Source organism: Triturus cristatus, chromosome 7, assembly GCF_964204655.1.
Source record: "Triturus cristatus chromosome 7, aTriCri1.1, whole genome shotgun sequence".
NCBI lineage: Eukaryota > Metazoa > Chordata > Amphibia > Caudata > Salamandridae > Triturus > Triturus cristatus.
This window is the reverse complement of record NC_140590.1, coordinates 569112569-569131788: the sequence shown is the minus strand read 5'-3', so window position 1 is coordinate 569131788 and position 19220 is coordinate 569112569. Positions and strand designations below refer to the sequence as shown.

At 54.1% G+C, this 19220-nt stretch overlaps 1 protein-coding gene across 3 annotated transcripts in view; it reads left to right on the top strand.

Annotated features, from left to right (window-relative positions):
- Positions 1 to 19220, top strand: part of RAB37 (RAB37, member RAS oncogene family) — a 399852-nt gene that overhangs the window by 232471 nt on the left and 148161 nt on the right. Inside the window, exon 1 of one of the 3 annotated variants that reach the window (XM_085617096.1) lies at positions 6534 to 6831. The exons of 1 other annotated variant lie outside the window; for it this stretch is intronic. In XM_085617096.1, coding sequence (XP_085473222.1) covers positions 6700 to 6831 — 132 coding nt within the window. In that variant the 5' untranslated portion in view covers positions 6534 to 6699. Of the gene's footprint in view, positions 1 to 6533; positions 6832 to 19220 lie in introns of those variants that run through there. One more of the 3 variants, XM_085617095.1, reaches the window with a different exon arrangement.

The following is a 19220-nucleotide window of genomic DNA, read 5'->3' as shown; positions in this document are numbered from 1 at the left end:
TGACCAGCCCGCTACTGTCCCTTTAAAAGGAGCCGGGAGGGAGGGTCAGCTGGGAGGCGGGAGCGGGTTGTCCAATGGGCAGTGGGGGGAGGCGGGGACTGCAGGCGGGAGCAGGAAGGAGGAGAGCGGGTCAGCGGTGGCGAAAACGGCGGGAAAAACGGAGCGGAAGTCACCGGGGCAGCGTCGGAGGTCAGCGGGCGAGGAGGGGCAGCAGCGGCAGGAAGCGACAGGCAGGAAGCAGGAGGCAGGAGGCGGCAGCGGCGTGAACCAGGTGAGTGGCGTCAGGCGGTGGTAACAGGGTGGGCAGGTGCCAGGCAGCGACAGGTAGGCAGAGCAGTGAGGGGGAGCGACCGGCTGTGGGGGCACAGGGGTCACACTGACCAGCCCGCTACTGTCCCTTTAAAAGGAGCCGGGAGGGAGGGTCAGCTGGGAGGCGGGAGCGGGTTGTCCAATGGGCAGTGGGGGGAGGCGGGGACTGCAGGCGGGAGCAGGAAGGAGGAGAGCGGGTCAGCGGTGGCGAAAACGGCGGGAAAAAACGGAGCGGAAGTCACCGGGGCAGCGTCGGAGGTCAGCGGGCGAGGAGGGGCAGCAGCGGCAGGAAGCGACAGGCAGGAAGCAGGAGGCAGGAGGCGGCAGCGGCGTGAACCAGGTGAGTGGCGTCAGGCGGTGGTAACAGGGTGGGCAGGTGCCAGGCAGCGACAGGTAGGCAGAGCAGTGAGGGGGAGCGACCGGCTGTGGGGGCACAGGGGTCACACTGACCAGCCCGCTACTGTCCCTTTAAATAAGGAGCCGGGAGGGAGGGTCAGCTGGGAGGCGGGAGCGGGTTGTCCAATGGGCAGTGGGGGGAGGCGGGGACTGCAGGCGGGAGCAGGAAGGAGGAGAGCGGGTCAGCGGTGGCGAAAACGGCGGGAAAAAACGGAGCGGAAGTCACCGGGGCAGCGTCGGAGGTCAGCGGGCGAGGAGGGGCAGCAGCGGCAGGAAGCGACAGGCAGGAAGCAGGAGGCAGGAGGCGGCAGCGGCGTGAACCAGGTGAGTGGCGTCAGGCGGTGGTAACAGGGTGGGCAGGTGCCAGGCAGCGACAGGTAGGCAGAGCAGTGAGGGGGAGCGACCGGCTGTGGGGGCACAGGGGTCACACTGACCAGCCCGCTACTGTCCCTTTAAATAAGGAGCCGGGAGGGAGGGTCAGCTGGGAGGCGGGAGCGGGTTGTCCAATGGGCAGAGGGGGGAGGCGGGGACTGCAGGCGGGAGCAGGAAGGAGGAGAGCGGGTCAGCGGTGGCGAAAACGGCGGGAAAAAACGGAGCGGAAGTCACCGGGGCAGCGTCGGAGGTCAGCGGGCGAGGAGGGGCAGCAGCGGCAGGAAGCGACAGGCAGGAAGCAGGAGGCAGGAGGCGGCAGCGGCGTGAACCAGGTGAGTGGCGTCAGGCGGTGGTAACAGGGTGGGCAGGTGCCAGGCAGCGACAGGTAGGCAGAGCAGTGAGGGGGAGCGACCGGCTGTGGGGGCACAGGGGTCAGGCCCACAGCGCCTGACTTCACTGATTGTAAGGTTTCCGCAGTAAAGGGACCCTCACCAATTTGCATTGACACCCTCATCCCCTTGCTCAGGGCGTACCCCAACGAAAAGGACACCAAGATTTTGGCTGAGGGTTTCATAGATGGATTCAGGATTCCATACCAGGGGCCCCTAGTTGTCAGGGACACAGAAAACCTGAGGTCAGCCAAGGAACTTCCGCATGTGGTGCATGAAAAAATCATGAAGGAGAGGGCTTTGGGGAGGGTGGCAGGGCCATTTCTCCCCCCCCCCACTTGATAATTTCTTGGTGTCTCCCCTGGGGGTGGTCCCCAAAAAACAACCCGGGTCGTTCCGCCTCATACATCACTTATCTTACCCAGAAGGCAACTCAGTGAATCACTGGCTTGAGGAAGGAAAATGTTCTGTGTCGTACTGTTCTTTTGACATGGCGGTAGACATGGTCAGAAGAGCAGGGAGGGGTGCATGGCTGGCGAAGGCTGACATAGAGTCAGCCTTCCGCCTGCTCCCAGTGCACCCTGATAGTCACCATCTGCTGGGCTTTAAGTGGCAGAGCAAATTTTACTTTGACAAATGCATGCCGATGGGTTGCACAGTTTCCTGCGCTTACTTCGAGGTGTTTAGCAGTTTCCTACAGTGGGCATCCAGGATAGTCCCGGCGGGCAGAGTCTTTGCAAGGAGACTAGCGAGGGCCACAGCCAATGTGCGAAAAAAGCATCACATGGTTAGACTAACGAAGGGTCTAAAGGAGGACCTCCTCATGTGGCATGAGTTTCTGCTGAGTTTTAATGGCACAGTCATCTGGAGATCCCCCTGGGCTGGTAGCCCAGACATTTGCCTGTTCACGGATGCGTCAGGCAGGGAGGGGTTCGGCGTCATAATGGACAGCGAATGGTGCGCTCAAAAATGGCCCAATGCTTGGCGCAGGAAGAACATAACAGCAAAAATAACAGTACTAGAACTCTTTCCCATTGTCATCGCACTACATCTGTGGCCAGAGGCGTTGTCAGCCAGGAGGGTGGTATTCTGGTCTGATAACATGGTGGTGGTACAAGCCATCAATGGGCAGACAGCCAAATGCCCTCTGGTTCTGTGCCTGTTAAGGGAGCTGATCAGGGCCTGCATGCGCTGCAATGTAGAGTTTAGGGCACGTCACATCGAGGGGGTAAAGAATGTAGCGGCTGACGCTCTCTCTCGATTTCAGTGGCTCCGTTTCCGGGAGGCCTGGCCACGAGCGAGAGCGACGATGACCCCTTTCCCTGCGCAGCTATGGAGACTTCTGCGATGGAACAGCAGCTAAGAGCGATGGGCGAATGTTCTCTCGCACCAGGGACCAGGAAAAGATACAGAAACCAGCTATCAACTTTTCATAACATTTCAATGACACTGGGCCAAGCCGCGCATCCCCTAGAGCAACGGGTGCAGGGTTTCGTACTCTGGGCAAAAAGGCAGGGGAAGAATCACTCGTGGGTGCGGGGTCATTTGTCAGCTGTAACCCATGACGCCAAATTGAGAGGTGAACAAGATCCCACTAAGTCCTTCCTGATCTCAGCAGCTTTAAAAGGGTGGGCTAGGGAAGAAGTCAGAGTACCCGACACCAGGGCCCCCATCGAGTTCCACACACTCCAGGCGATACTAGACGTGGTAGAACAGGTCACCGTTTCACATTTTGAGGCTCGACTCTTCGCAGCAGCGTTTTGCCTCGCGTTCTTTGGGGCATTACTAACTAGCGAATTGGTGGCTAGGGCAAAAAACGACCAGTCAGGAGACGCATTAGGCAGCCACGACGTATGTGTGTCAGATAGGCTGGTGATCCACCTCAGGAGGTCTAAAACTGACCAAGCTGGGAAGGGGAGGGACATAGTGCTAATGCCACTGGGTGACCCCAGATACTGCCCTGTGGCGAGAGTCAAAGAGTACTTGGCTATCTGCCCTAAGGTCGCGGGTTACTTTCTGATACATGTGGATCAAGTGCCTCTCTCTAAATTTCAAATGGATAAGGTCATGGGAGCTTGCCTCGGGTGTGCAGGGCTTTCCGGCCCTGGCAGGAGGTTTTTGAGTCATTCATTTAGGATTGGGGCTGCTACTGCAGCATTTAAGGCGGGCATGGGACAGGAAAGCATAAAGAAAGTGGGTCGCTGGGAATCCCGTTGCTTCAAGCGCTACATTCGTCCTTGAGTGGGACAGCTACTGGCAGCGTGTCATTGGCTTCCCCCCTCCCCCCCCCCCCGCGACAAGGGACTGTTGTAATGTGTGTGCAGTGAATTACAGTGACGGATTTGGCGTCCTGTATATATGTGTGCAGTGAAGATGAACAGCATAACATGTAATGCCTTTTGCAAATACGAAAAGTATTAAATAAGTGTGTGAAAATTGCATCCATTTATGTTGCCAGGATTCCAAGTGTGGGTGATCGGCCACTCGTTCGTCGCCAGACTGGCCCAGTGGGCGGCGCGCAGGAAGTGGATGCAGGGTTTCCCACATACTAACTTGGTCTGGTGGCGTTTCCCCCGGCATGAGATGGTCCAGCCTACTGAACAGGCTAGAACAGGGCCTGGCAGGGCGGGAAGGTTTCCCAACATCTTGATAATACACCTGGGAGGCAACGATCTCACTTCCATGGGCAGGGGTGCTCTCTTACAGGCGATGAAGACTGACCTGGGGGAGATTAGCAAGCGCATGGGACAATGTGAGCTTTTTTGGTCTGAAATAGTGCCACGCTTGGCCTGGCACGGGGCTGAGTCCAACGAAGCTGTTGAACATTCCCGCTTAAGGGTGAATAGTGCAATGCGCAAGTTCGCAGACCAAAGAGGTCTTGGGTTTATCAGACATGAGCTGATCAAAATGAAGGGGAGAGGCTATTTTGATGCCGATATGGTTCACTTGTCACAGGTTGGAATGGACCTGTTCCTCTTGGACATGCAAGAGACACTGGAGGGAGCCGGGTGCAAGTGAATAAAGTGCTGTTGGTTGGTGGGGGGCTCGGTAGGCGACGGGGGCCGCCTCCAGAGCTGTGGAGGAGTTACAGGGCGATCTGGAAGCAGGCTGGGTACAGAAAATACCTCTGCAAGAGCACAATAGGGGTGCCAGAGCCAAACCCACAGGAGCCTCAGGAGAGGGTCCTGGAACAATGACGTCGGCGCCCCGTTAGTCCGTAGGGCGGTTGTGGGCCTGAACAACCGGGGGCTTGCCTTGCTTCGCTCCGCCCTGAAAGGGGCGTGAGTAATAAGGGACCAATGTGTCACGTGATTCAGTAAGGGGATCACCCCGATAAGGGTAGTGCTGGTTGGGGTTTTTTCCACAGTGCTTGGCTCATCAGGCGGGCAGGGCAGCATAGGTTAGTACGGCTGCCTGCCCTTGGATCGCCCGTAAGATAACCCACCGTATGTTGCATACTTTTGTATGTAATACACCTGCAGCAATAACTTTCTCCCAAACAAAAATTGTGTGGTGTATTTATTCATGCATGCTTATTCTGCCGTGGTGTGGGTCTTGTGCCCATAATGGAACTAAGAGCAGGTTGACTCCTAAGGGTAACCATCAACTTGTGTTTTAGAGCAGGTTTGGGGCGCTTCCATCTGTGTCTACCGCCCACAATTGTTTTCCTTCTGCCATTGTGCATACACTGGCTGATTCCAAGGTTGGCTTAGTTCTTTGAAGTGCTTCACGTTGCATCTATCTGGGTATTACTACAGTCTTACTTTTCCGCAGCCAGTAGGAGGAATCGCATTGCTGTATGACCGCTTAATTGAGGTAAGCAGGACATTTTGCTGCGGTCTGCTCGTTTAGCCTGCGGTATGCACGAATGAGTTTCGTGGCCGTCAGCTTTCCTCCACTTCCATTATGCGCTGGCCTGGCAGTTTCGCATGGCCTCTCACCTGTAACACCGGTCATGCTTCGTTTTCATTGGATTTTTAAGATTCTTTATGAGTTTGTGGCGACTGTTATGTAAATGTCTTTATAATCGTCGAAAACGACTACAGAGGCACAAAATACGAGTTACTGCTTTGATTTACTTGGGAGAAACGAAGTGTCACTCATTTGGTATTAGAATGTTACTCGTGAGTGCACTGAAACCGCAGAAATGTCTTACGTCAGTAATCTGAAACTTGGCATTGATGCGGCCTGTCGCTAGAGCCGGCCTTTGTTTAAATAGCGCCCTGGGCGAAGAAACTTTTAGCGCCCTTGCTCATTGTGGTGAATTAAATGGGGCTAAAGGGGGCCCTTTTGTGTTCACTGGTCAGTACCTGGATGAGCAGGGACTGGCCCCTGAACACAAACATCCCCGGATTTTCCCCAGCGCACCTACATCATGGATAGCGTAGCTGCCTCACGCAGAGGATGGGTTTTTTGTTGATGTCAGCAGGGGTCGCAGGGTGAAGGGAGGGCGAGAGTGCTAAAAACATTGCCCACCCTATGATAATGAAGGATTACCACCACTCACAGGCAGACACAAACGAGCAATCAGGGGCATGGACAAGGCTGGAACAAGACGACAGGGGTGCTGCTGTTGGCATTTCCTCAATGCACACAGCTCCGTCCGCCCCTCCGAATAGTGGCGCCCTGGGCCCAGCTCGCCCGTGCTAAGGGCCGGCCCTGCCAGTCACGATAAAGGACAGTTAGAGTCACTGTGAACGAGGACCCTCGGGAGAGCTGCGGTGGAGGCGGGAGAGCGCGCAGACGTGACCGGGTGCGAGTTGAGGTGTACGGGGTTCTGCGCGCCACATGGGGGGAGTGGGGCGGTGGAGGGTGGTCTCACTCAGGGAGTTGCTGGCTCCTCTCGAGTTGGTATGTCTGCCTGGGTGGGTTTCGGTGTTCCTCCCCTTGGATCTATGCATCTGCTGCCTGGTGGTCTTCCCTAGGTTCATCTCTGGAAGGAGGGATCTACCTGCGTGTTACTCCCCGGGGTCTGGCATAGTGTTCCTCCTCCCCAGGGAGGGACGCTGCCTGGGTGTCGCTCCTCCCCAGTGAAGAGTGCCTCGGGTGTCCCTCTCGGCGTGGGCCCGGGTGCTGCTGCCCTCCTGGGAGGCGCTGCGTGTGGCTGTTCCTCCTCCCTGTGAAGGGGTGTGCCCGGGTGTTTCTACTCTCGAAGCTGGGTCCGCGCGCTCCTTCCTCCGCCTCCTACCCTGCGAGGCCGCCCCTCTGCTCCGGTGCTGCCCACGGTGGGACCATGCCGGGCCCACGGGCTTCGGTCCGGTCCTCAATGGGAGTGCGTGCAGACCGAGCGGAGAACGGAGCCCCCTCCAAGAGACCCGTGTGCCGGAGCCTTTCCGGGTCCGAGGACTACGACGTAGCTTACAAGGTCCGTGTCCGCCCATGCGCGGCTTACTACTACCCTAATTTACCTCACCTGCTTTTCCCTTTCACTTACCTCACCTGCCTCTCCACACACTCCCTCCACAGGCGCCTCAGCAACTAATTCCTTACTTCTCGCACTGCCCTTTCGCGTACATCATCCAAACATTCGTCCACACTGCTCCCTCACGTGTCTCCCCATTTGCCATTCGCCTCGCTGCAGGTTCAGTGTGTCTATTGCATTGTAAGGTTGCAGGGGTGCACCGTGGGAGAGGTGATGCAGTGTGTGTTTATTTCATGGATGGATGCATGGTTTAATTTGTCGGATGCATGGAGTGGGGTGTGCACTGTGTGTTTTGTATTGTAAAGATGAAGGGTGCAAGTTGTGTTTTGTATTGTAAGGATGCAGGAGGTGCATCGTTGAAGGGTGTGCTGTATTATATGGCTGCAGGGAGTACTTAGCGGAGTGGGTGTGCAGGGGATGGCTTGTATTAAAGGCTAAAGGGCGCAGAGTGTGTTTCCTAGACGAATGGTGAAGGGTGTTTTGTATTGTAAGTATGCAGGAAGTATATCGTTGAGCGTGCAGGGCATGGTTGTAGTGTGTAGATGCAGGGTGTGTTTTACAGCTAAAGGATGCAAGGGTGTATTGTAGATTTGAGGGCGCAGGTTGTGTTTTGTGGGGTGGAAGATGCACGTTGCGTGTACTGTAGGATGTACTTGTGTTTTGTAAAGCTGAGGATATTTGGGTGTCCTTCATACAGTGGTGCATGCATTGTACACTGGAGTATGCAGGGGGTGTCCTTCATACAGTGGTGCATGCATTGTACACTTGAGAATGCAGGGGGTGTCCTGCATGCATTGTGCACTGGAGGATGCAGTGGGTGTCCTTCATACAGTGGTGCATGCATTGTACACTGGAGGGTTCAGGGGGTGTCCTTCATGCAGTGGTGCATGCATTTTACACTGGAGGATGCAGGGGATGTCCCCCATACAGTGGTGCATGCATTGCACACTAGAGGATGCAGGGGGTGTCCTCCACGCAGTGGTGCATGCATTGTACACTGGAGGATTCACGGGGTGACCTTCATACAGTGGTGCATGCATTGTACACTAGAGGATGCAGGGGGTGTCCTTCATACAGTGGTGCATGAATTGTACACTTGAGGATGCAGGGGTGTCCTTCATACAGTGGTGCGCGCATTGTACACTGGAGGATTCATGGGGTGTCCTTCATACAGTGGTGCATGCATTCCACACTGGAGGATGCAGGAGGTGTCCTTCATACAGTGGTGCATGAATTGTACACTGGAGGATGCAGGGGGTGTCCTTCATACAGTGGGTCATGCATTGCACACTAGAGGATGCAGGGGCTGTCCTCCATACAGTGGTACATGCATTGTTCACTGGAGGATTCAGGGGTGTCCTTCATGCTGTGGTGCATGCATTGCACACTAGAGGATGCAGGGTGTGTCCTCCATACAGTGGTACATGCATTGTTCATTGGAGGATTCAGGGGTGTCCCTCATACAGTGGTGCATGCATTGTGCACTGGAGGATGCAGTGGGTGTCCTTCATACAGTGGTGCATGCATTGTACACTGGAGGGTTCAGGGGGATGTCCTTCATGCAGTGGTGCATGCATTTTACACTGGAGGATGCAGGGGATGTCCCCCATACAGTGGTGCATGCATTGCACACTAGAGGATGCATGGGGTGTCCTTCATACAGTGGTGCGTGCACTGTACACTGAAGGATGCAGGGGGTGTCCTCCATGCAGTGGTGCATGCATTGTACACTGGAGGATTCACGGGGTGACCTTCATACAGTGGTGCATGAATTGTACACTAGAGGATGCAGGGGGTGTCCTTCATACAGTGGTGCATGCATTATACACTTGAGGATGCAGGGGGTGTCCTTCATACAGTGGTGCGCACATTGTACACTGGAGGATTCATGGGGTGTCCTTCATACAGTGGTGCACGCATTCCATACTGGAGGATGCAGGAGGTGTCCTTCATACAGTGGTGCATGCATTGTACACTGGAGGATGCAGGGGGTGTCCTTCATACAGTGGTGCATGCATTGCACACTAGAGGATGCAGGGTGTGTCCTCCATACAGTGGTACATGCATTGTTCACTGGAGGATTCAGGGGTGTCCTTCATACAGTAGTGCATGCATTGTACACTGGAGGATGCAGGGGGTGAACTTCATACAGTGGTGCATGCATTGTACACTGGAGGATTCAGGGAGTGTCCTTCATACAGTGGTGCATGCATTCTACACTGGAGGATGCAGGGGGTGTCCTTCATACATTGGTGCATTCATTGTACACTGGAGGATTCAGGGGGTGTCCTTCATACAGTGGTGCATGCATTGTACACTGGAAGATGCAGGGGGTGTCCTTCATACAGTGGTGCATGCATTGTACACTGGAGGATGCAGGGGGTATCCTTCATACAGTGGTGCATGCATTGTACACTGGAGGATTCATGATGTGTCCTCCATACAGTGGCGCATGCATTGCACACTGGAGGATGCAAGGGGTGACCTTTATACAGCGGTGCGTGCATTGCACACAGGATGATGTAGGTGGTGTCGTTCCATAGAGTGGGGCATGCATTGCACACTGAAGGATGCAAGGGGTGACCTCCATACAGTGGTGTGAGCATTGTACACTGGAGGATTCACAGGTGTCCTTCATACAGTGGTGCATGCATTGTACACTGGAGGATTCAGGGGGTGTACTTCATACAGCGGTGCATGCATTGTACACTGGAAGATGCAGGGGGTGTCCTTCATACAGCGGTGCATGTGTTGTACACTGGAGGATGCAGGGGGTGTACTTCATACAGCGGTGCATGCATTGTACACTGGAAGATGCAGGGGGTGTCCTTCATACAGCAGTCCATGCATTGTACACTGGAGGATGCAGAGGGTGTCCTTCATACAGTGGTGCATGCATTGTACACTGGAGGATGCAGGGGGTATCCTTCATACAGTGGTGCATGCATTATACACTGGAGGATTCAGGGAGTGTCTTCATACAGTGGTGCATGCATTCTACACTGGAGGATGCAGGGGGTGTCCTTCATACATTGGTGCATTCATTGTACAATGGAGGATTCAGGGGGTGTCCTTCATACAGTGGTGCATGCATTGTACACTGGAGGATGCAGGGGGTGTCCTTCATATAGTGGTGCATGCATTGTACACTGGAGGATTCAGGGGGTGTACTTCATACAGCGGTGCATGCATTGTACACTGGAGGATTCACGAGGTGTCCTACATACAGTGGTGCATGCATTGCACACTGAAGGATGCAAGGGGTGACCTCTATACAGCGGTGCGTGCATTGCACACAAGATGATGTAGGTGGTGTCGTTCCATAGAGTGGGGCATGCATTGCACACTGAAGGATGCAAGGGGTGACCTCCATACAGTGGTGTGAGCATTGTACACTGGAGGATTCACGAGGTGTCCTTCATACAGTGGTGCATGTATTGCACACTGGAGGATGCAGGGGGTGTACTCCATACAGTTGTGCATGCTTTTCATACTGAAGGATGCAAGGCGTGTCCTCCACACAGAGGTGCATGCGCTGCATACTGGAGGATGCAGGGGGTGTCCTCCATGCAGCGGTGCATGCATTGTACACTGGAGAATGCAGGGGATGTCCCCCATACAGTGGTGAATGCATTGCACACTGGAGGATGCAAGGGGTGACTTCCATACAGTGGTGCGTGCATTGCACACAGGATGATGTAGGTGGTGTCCTCCATATAGTGGTGCGTGCATTGCACACAGGATGATGTAGGTGGTGTCCTCCATATAGTGGGGCATGCATTGTACACTGGAGGATGCAGGGGATGTCCTCTATACAGTTGTGCATTCTCTGCATACTGGAGGATGCATGGGGTGTCCTCCACACTGTGGTGCTTGCATTTCACACTGGCAGATGCAGGGGGGGTCTTTCGCACAGTGGTGCATGCTTTGTCCACTGGAGGATGCAGGGGTGCCCTCCACACAGTGGTGCATGCATTACATGCTGGAGGATTCAGGGGGCGTCTTCCATAAAGTGGTGCGTGCATTGTAGAATGGAGGATGAAGTGGTGCCCCCCATACAGTGGTGCATGGATTACACGCTGGAGGATGCAGGGAGCGTCTTTCATAAAGTGGTGCGTGCATTATAGACTGGAGGATGAAGGGGTGCCCTCCACACAGTGGTGCATGCATTACATGCTGGAGGATTCAGGGGGCGTCTTCCATAAAGTGGTGCGTGCATTGTAGAATGGAGGATGAAGGGGGTGTTCTCCACTCCACAAAGTGGTGCATGCATTTCACACTGGCAGGTGCAGGGGATGTTTTCCGCACAGTGGTGCATGCTTTGTCCACTGGAGGATGCTGGGGTGCCCTCCACACAGTCGTGCATGCATTACACGCTGGAGGATGCAGGGGGCGTCTTCCATAAAGTGGTGCATGCATTGTAGAATGGAGGATGAAGGGGGTGCCCTCCACACAGTGGTGCATGCACTGCATACTGGAGGATGCAGGGGGTGTCCTCCATACAGTTGTGCATGCATTGTACACTGGAGGATGCAGGGGATGTCCTCCATACAGTTGTGCATGCTTTGAAAACTGGAGGGTGCATGGAATGTCGTCCACACAGTGGTGCACGCATTACACCCCAGTGGATGCAGGGGGTGTCCTCCACACAGTGGTGCATGTATTTCACACTGGCAGATGCAGGGGGTGTGTTCCACACAGTGGTGCATGCTGTGTCCACTAGAGGATGCAGGGGCGCCCTCCACACAGTGGTGCATGTGTTACACACTGGAGGGTGGAGGGGGTGACTTACATTAAGTGGTGCGTGCATTGTAGAATGGACGATGCAGTGGTGCCCCCCATACAGTGGTGCATGGATTACACGCTGGAGGATGCAGGGAGCGTCTTTCATAAAGTGGTGCGTGCATTATAGACTGGAGGATGAAGGGGTGCCCTCCACACAGTGGTGCATGCATTACACGCTGGAGGATGGAGGGGGCGTCTTCCATAAAGTGGTGCGTGCATTGTAGAATGGAGGATGAAGGGGGTGCCCTCCACACAGTGGTGCATGCATTGCACACTGGAGGATGCAGGTGGTCTCCTCCAAACAGGGGTGCAAGGATTGTACGGTGGAGGATGCATGGTGTACTATGAAGGGGATGCACATGGTATTTTCTAGGGGAAGGCGCCGTGGTGTGTTGTACAGCCAGGAGTGCAGCCGTGTTTTGTCTGGATGTATTTCTTGACAGGTGTTAAAGTAGCGTGAGGCACACGTAGTCCTGGGTGTCATAGCACTGGGTCACAACTACAAGAACAAAGCACTCGCGGGGCCCCTGGGCGGCCACAGGGGACTCACCCATGAATGCGTGTAGGGGAGCGGCTTCCATCAGATAAGCAGACCCTCTTCACACAGACGCCGTCGGTGGTTTCGTGCCGCTTTGTGCGTCGCCTAGACTGTGGGGAACCTGCTCAACAAGAACCTTTCTATGCGGAATATGAGGAGGTCACAGGAGTGCCGCGAATGTCGAGGCACGGCCTCGGGGCGCCCTTGCATGCAGTTTGACAGCTCGCTTTTATCTCGCTCAGGGGACTTTGACACATTGACTCAGAGGGCTGGGTGCTGAGTGTCAGGGGCATAGCTTCCACTGGCGCAGCAGGTGCAGTGGCACCGGCCCCCAGGAGTCCACGGAGCTAAGATTGTTGCTTTAGGTATGATTCAAAGAACAGCCAGTGGGCCCATTTCCTTCCTTGCACCAGGGCCCATCACACACTGGCTCCGCTGCTGCTGCGCGGCGCGTGGCCGCCGCTGAGCTGCACCCCCTGCTCAGTTCAGAGTAGAACCAGGGCCGGCTTTAGGGCAGTGCGACTGGTGCGGCCACACTGGGCGCTGACCTGTGGAGGGGGGCTCTGTGCTTAGCAATACTTTATGATAGGAGAGATGAGGGTCACTTTTGCAGGTGGTAGTGAGAGATTTCGAGGAGGCAGTCATGGGACATGGGGGCGCCAAAAGTGATTGTCGCACCTGGCACCACCAGCGCTAAAGCCGGCCCTGAGTTCAACCCTCACCCCCCCCCCCCGCCTCCGCCCCCCCCCACCCCCGCTTGCAAAGGGTAATCCAGACTGTTTCAGGTCCATTGACTCTCCAGCGGCACCTGTGGCCGAACGGGTTTATACCAGTGCTATATGGGCCAGCTCAGTCCGGCACTAGGATGCGTTGTGTAGGGGGTGCACTGTATGTTTTCTAGGCTGGGAGGTGCGTGGTGTGTTGTACAGGCAGGAAACAATGCTCTGGTGACAGGAGGACGTGGGTGCGTTGTATTGAGTGGAGGATGCAGTAACGAGTTTTGTCACGTGTGCAAGGTGTGTTCAGTGGAAGCAGTAGGTATGTTTTGTTGGGCTGGGGATTGCTGTGTCACCCTCTTCCTGAGGGTGCTGGGTGTGTTGCAGCGCTGTGGTGAGGGCGGGTTTTGTAGCATGGAGGATGTTGCACGTGTCCGGGGGAAGGCTTCCTCTCATCTCTGATGCAAGCCCTCTGCTCTGGTCTGTTATCGCCAGTCACATGACTGCCTCCTGAGGAAGCTTGTCGTGTGGGTGGGTGATCATGTGAGTGTGGTGTGCACACACTGGCAGTTACAGCTGGTGCTGTTTGATATCATCTGGAGATGTTTGCCGTGCATCGTTCTACAGTCAATGTGTTACTGTGGTGTTTGTGGGATGGGTGACTATGGGTCATCAATATTCAGTCCACTGCAGGACCCCCGACTCTGTAGCACCAGCAGCACTCGATCCTCTCCTGGATCACCCTGCAAACCGGTGTCCGCCACACTGGAAACTCTCCCGGATCACACGGCTCAGTATTGCCACCAGCATCAGCTCCAGGGCGTTAACTAAACCAGAGTCACGAGCACCCACTTCCCCTTCGAGACCAGCCTGCAAACGAGTGGCACCAGCATGCAATCCCAGCCAGATCGTTCTGTAAACTAGTGTCATCCGAACTCGGTCCTTTATCATATCATCCGGCTAAGCTGATCCCCATGAGATCACTTTGTATACTAGAGCCAACAGCACTTAATAGTCTGTTGGATCTGACTAATTAGTGCCATCAGCCCTCACTTCCTCCATCAGGTCAACCTACAACTAGTTCCACAACCTCCTGAACTCCAACTGTTCACCATACAAAATAATGTCAACCATCCTTGATCTGATGACACACTACCCTGCTCACTAGTGCTATCAAGACTCACTCTTCTGTTGAAGTACCTGCAACCTAGTGCCATCAGCGCTCAATCCTCTATTGGGTCAACCTGTGAACTACTGTCACCAGCCCTACATTTCCTCATCAGATCCAGCTGCAGACTAGCGCCATTAGCTCCATATCCCCACCTGTCCACTGTGCAAACTAGTGCCATTCTTGAGTGTTGAGCTTCTACTGGGATACCCTGCTCGCTAGAGTTATTGACATTCAATTTTCTATTGGCGTTTCCTGCAGACAAGTGCCATCAGCACTCAGTCCTCACCAGATCACCCTGCAAACTAGTGCCACAGGCACTCAATCCGGCGTCAGAGGAGCCTGCAAATGTACCTTGAGCACCCCTAGTCTTCCAACTACTGCCAACATCCATCGATCACCAGCAGATAAGCCACAAACAAGTGCCATCAGCACTTCATCCTTAGCAGATCACTCTGTAAATGAGTATTGCCAGCACTCGACCCTCTGCCAGATCAGCCCACAAATGAATGCCCCGAGGACTTAACCTCAACAAGGCTGCTTTGTAAACTAGTGTCAAATGCAAAAACAACAGTTGATGGACAGAATGCAGAACAATTTCATACGTTCACCCCAGTACAGAGATCTGGGCCTAAATCTATCGTTTTTTTGCTCACCATGCCATTCTAGTTTGAACCCAGCTATATGCAAATCAGCCTTGACCCTTTGCCTCATGGGAACAGTCCAGCCCGAACTGCCAAGCCAGGTCCTCCCTGGACTGGAAACAAGCATCCTAGGACCGGTTTCGGGGTTTAAACCCTCTTCAGCCAGGATAGCTAGATTCCAGTGGCATGGAGTGCACGGGACCCACGTCTGGGCATACCCGTCCCACTCGGGGTGACAAATGCAAAAACAACAGTTGTTGGACAGAATGCAGAACAATGTCATACATTCACCCCAGTACAGAGATCTGGGCCTAAATCCATCGTCCATCATTTGTTTGCTGTAACACTTTTCGCCATAAGTGGGATGGATATGCCCAGACGTGGGTCCCTTGCTCACTGTGCCACTGGATTCAAGCTAGCCTGGCTGAAGAAGGGTGACATACCCTAAAACCGGTCCCAGGATGCTTGTTTCTGGTCCAGGGAGGACCTGGCCTGGCAGTTCGGTCTGGACTGTTCCCATGAGGCACAGGGTCAAGACTGATTTGCACATGGCTGGGTTCAAACTAGGGTGGCGTAGTGGGCAAAAGAACAATGGATTTAACCCAGATCTTTTGACTGGGGGAGAATATTTGCAATGTCAGCATTCCGTCCATCATTTGTTTGCTGTAACACTTTGTAAACTTGTGTCATCAGCACTCAATTCTCTACTGAGTTGGCACCTGATCCTCTACCAAATCAGCCTTCAAACGAGCGCCACCAGAAGCCGATCACCAGCTCACCTTGCAAACTCACTCCCTCCACATTTGATTCTCTGTTGGATCACACTTCTCACTAATGCCATCAGCACTTGATTCTCTTTTGGAGTACCCTGAATTCTAGCGCCATAGGCACTCAATCCCCACCATATCCCCCTGCAAACTAATGCTACTAGCAATCGATCCCAGCTTGATCAGACTGTGACCTAATGCCAGCACTCACACTTCTACCACAGCAGTTCTTAAACTTTTGACTTCTGTGGACTCCGCTGAATCATTACTGGAATCCAGGGATCCCCACTGAGTCATTTTTTTTAACCTGGGGACCCTCGACCTGAGCAATTTCTATGATTTGAACATAAAAACAATGCACAAAAATATCAAACCGGAACACACCAAAAATGCTCAAATATGGAAATATTTTGATTAATTCATCAGCAAATGTGGAAAAAGGTTTCAGTTTTTCAATTTTGCTCCTTCATTTGTGTATACTTTATTTATTTAAATTTATTAATGTCAGTATTTTTTAATTTTGTAAAACAGTCGCAGACACTCAGGGGTCTTCGGTCAACAAGTTAAGAACCACCGCTCTACCACATCACCCTACAAATTAGTATCATCAGCACTTGATCACTTTAAGATTATTCTGTGAACAAGTGTCATCTGAACTCAATCTCAAACTCAGCACCTGCTTACTCCACCAAATGAGCCTGCAAACTAGAGCCACCAGCACCTGCATCGTTCACCAGATGAGCCTGCAGACAGGAGCCCCCAGCACCCGAGTCCTCCACCAGATGAGCCTGCAGACTAGAGTCACCAGCACCAGACTCCTCCACCAGATGAGCCTGCAGACTAGAGCCACCAGCACCAGAGTCCTCCACCAGATGAGCCTGCAGATTAGAGTCACCAGCACCAGACTCCTCCACCAGATGAGCCTGCAGACTCGAGTCACCAGCACCAGAGTCCTCCACCAGATGAGCCTGCAGACTAGAGCCACCAGCACCCAAGTCCTCCACCAGATGAGCCTGCAATCTAGAGCCACCAGCACTTGATTCATCCACCAGATGAGGCTGCAAACGAGTGCCCCAGCACCAGACTCCTTCACCCGATGAGCCTGCAGACTAGAGGCACCAGCACCCGAGTCCTCCACCAGATGAGCCTGCTGACTAGAGCCACCAGCACCCAAGTCCTCCACCAGATGAGCCTGCAATCTAGAGCCACCAGCACCTGAGTCCTCCACCGGACAAGCCTGCAGTCTAGAGCCAGCAGCACCCAAGTCCTCCACCAGATGAGCATGCAAACTAGAGCCACCAGTACCTGAGTCCTCCACCAGATTAGCCTGCAAGCTAGAGAAACCAGCACCCAAGTCCTCCACCAGATGAGCCTTCAGACTAGAGCCCCAAAAACCTGCAACCTCCACCGGAAGAGCATGCAAACTAGACCATCAGCACCTTAGTCCTCCACCAGATGACCCTTCAGACTAGAGCCACCAGCACCTGAGTCCTCCACGAGATGAGCCTGCAGACTAGAGCCCCCAGCACCCGAGTCCTCCACCAGATGAGCTTTCAGACTAGAGCCACCAGCACCTGAGTCCTCCACGAGATGAGCCTGCAGACTAGAGCCCCCAGCACCCGAGTCCTCCACCAGATGAGCTTGCAGACCAGAGCCAGCAGCACCTGAGTCCTCCACCAGAAGAGCCTTCAGACAATAACCCCCAGCAACTGAGTCCTCCACCAGATGAGCCTGCAAACTAGAGCCACCAGCACCTGAGTCCTCCACCAGATGAGCCTGCTGACTAGAGCCACCAGCACCCAAGTCCTCCACCAGATGAGCCTGCAATCTAGAGCCACCAGCACCTGAGTCCTCCACCGGACAAGCCTGCAGTCTAGAGCCAGCAGCACCCAAGTCCTCCACCAGATGAGCATGCAAACTAGAGCCACCAGTACCTGAGTCCTGCACCAGACAAGCCTGCAATCTAGAGTCACCAGCACCTGAGTCCTCCACCAGATTAGCCTGCAAACTAGAGAAACCAGCACCCAAGTCCTCCACCAGATGAGCCTTCAGAATAGAGCCCCAAAAACCTGCAACCTCCACCGGAAGAGCATGCAAACTAGAGCCACCAGCACCTTAGTCCTCCACCAGATGACCCTTCAGACTAGAGCCACCAGCACCTGAGTCCTCCACGAGATGAGCCTGCAGACTAGAGCCCCCAGCACCCGAGTCCTCCACCAGATGAGCTTGCAGACTAGAGCCACCAGCACCTGAGTCCTCCACGAGATGAGCCTGCAGACTAGAGCCCCCAGCACCCGAGTCCTCCACCAGATGAGCTTGCAGACGAGAGCCAGCAGCACCTGAGTCCTCCACCAGAAGAGCCTTCAGACAAGAGCCCCCAGCACCTGAGTCCTCCACCAGATGAGCCTGCAATCTAATGCGACCAGCTCTTGATCACCACCAGATCAGTGTAAAAGCAAGTGCCTTTCACACTTGTTCTTGTACTGTATCACTCTGATCACTAGTGCCACCAGCATTCTTCCCTCTGCTCCATCTCCCAGGAAACTAGTGCCATCAGTACATGATCACCATCAGATCCCTTGACAAGTTCATGCTATAGTCAAATAGCCCCTTATCATATCCCCCTTCCAAACTAGTGCCCCCAGCACCCATTCCCTACCATGGAAACTGCCAACTAGTCCCTAGTGAGATCAAATTACAAACTCGTGCCACCAGCACCTAAATCCCTGGTAGATGACCGTGTGAACTAGTGCTATCAGCAACCTAGCTCCACCAGATCACCCTACAAACTTGCACCAGCAACGTTTGATCCCTCACAAGAGTGGCGGCTGGCATCTAAGGGGAGGTAGGGGGCGGGTGCATGCGTGTAAAATAATATAATAAAATAAAACTTACCGAACTTAGTAACGTCCTCGCTCTGGGCCTCTTCTTTCGCCGGTGCTGGAACTCCTTGGCTAATCCTGGTGCTGCTCTCACCAGCATGAGAGCAGCACTAGGGTTGGTGAGAGCGGCCTCACTCGACACTCCACAGCACTCTGGAGGCTTTGGCTTGCTCTAACCCAGCTGTTTTAAGACAGCTGGGTTAGAGATATTCAAAGTGTGCCTGTGTGGCTGGCCGTCGCAAGCCGGTCGGCCAAAAAGACATGTGCACTTTAAACAGTGCAATACCAGCCCCACCCTCCTCCCTGCCGCCGTTACTTAGCAGCAGCCTGCCCCCATCCTTACTCTCGGCTTAGGGAATAAAAATAAAATGGTAAGTAAGTACTATTTTATTTTTCATCTCTGGGACTTTGGGGGGATTTATAAGTGGGGCGACGCTCCTTCGCTCAAACAGAGGAGCCTCCCCTGCCTCACAAATCAGCAGAGCTCACAAGCATGGGACACCCCTGCGAGCACCCCACTCATTGTGCTCCTGACCTCGCAATACCCTACGAGAGCCCCCGGTCTAGTGCCCCCAGAGTCACTCTCATAGGAGCCCCCAAGGCCTTGATTCACAGATGGTGGCCAGTAGGGCATTTAGTGGGCGGGTCCTTCCGGTGCTCATCACCGGGAGCTCTAAAAAGCAGGTGCTGAGACGGGTCCCTATCGGGCTTTCCGTTTTTGCCCTCAACCTCAGGGTGGGAAAATAAATCTTACCTCTGCAGCAGTTCACTGCTTTTGATGTCACTTTTTTTCGCAGATCTCTATTGCGTGAACTCGAAGCGTTTTCCATGG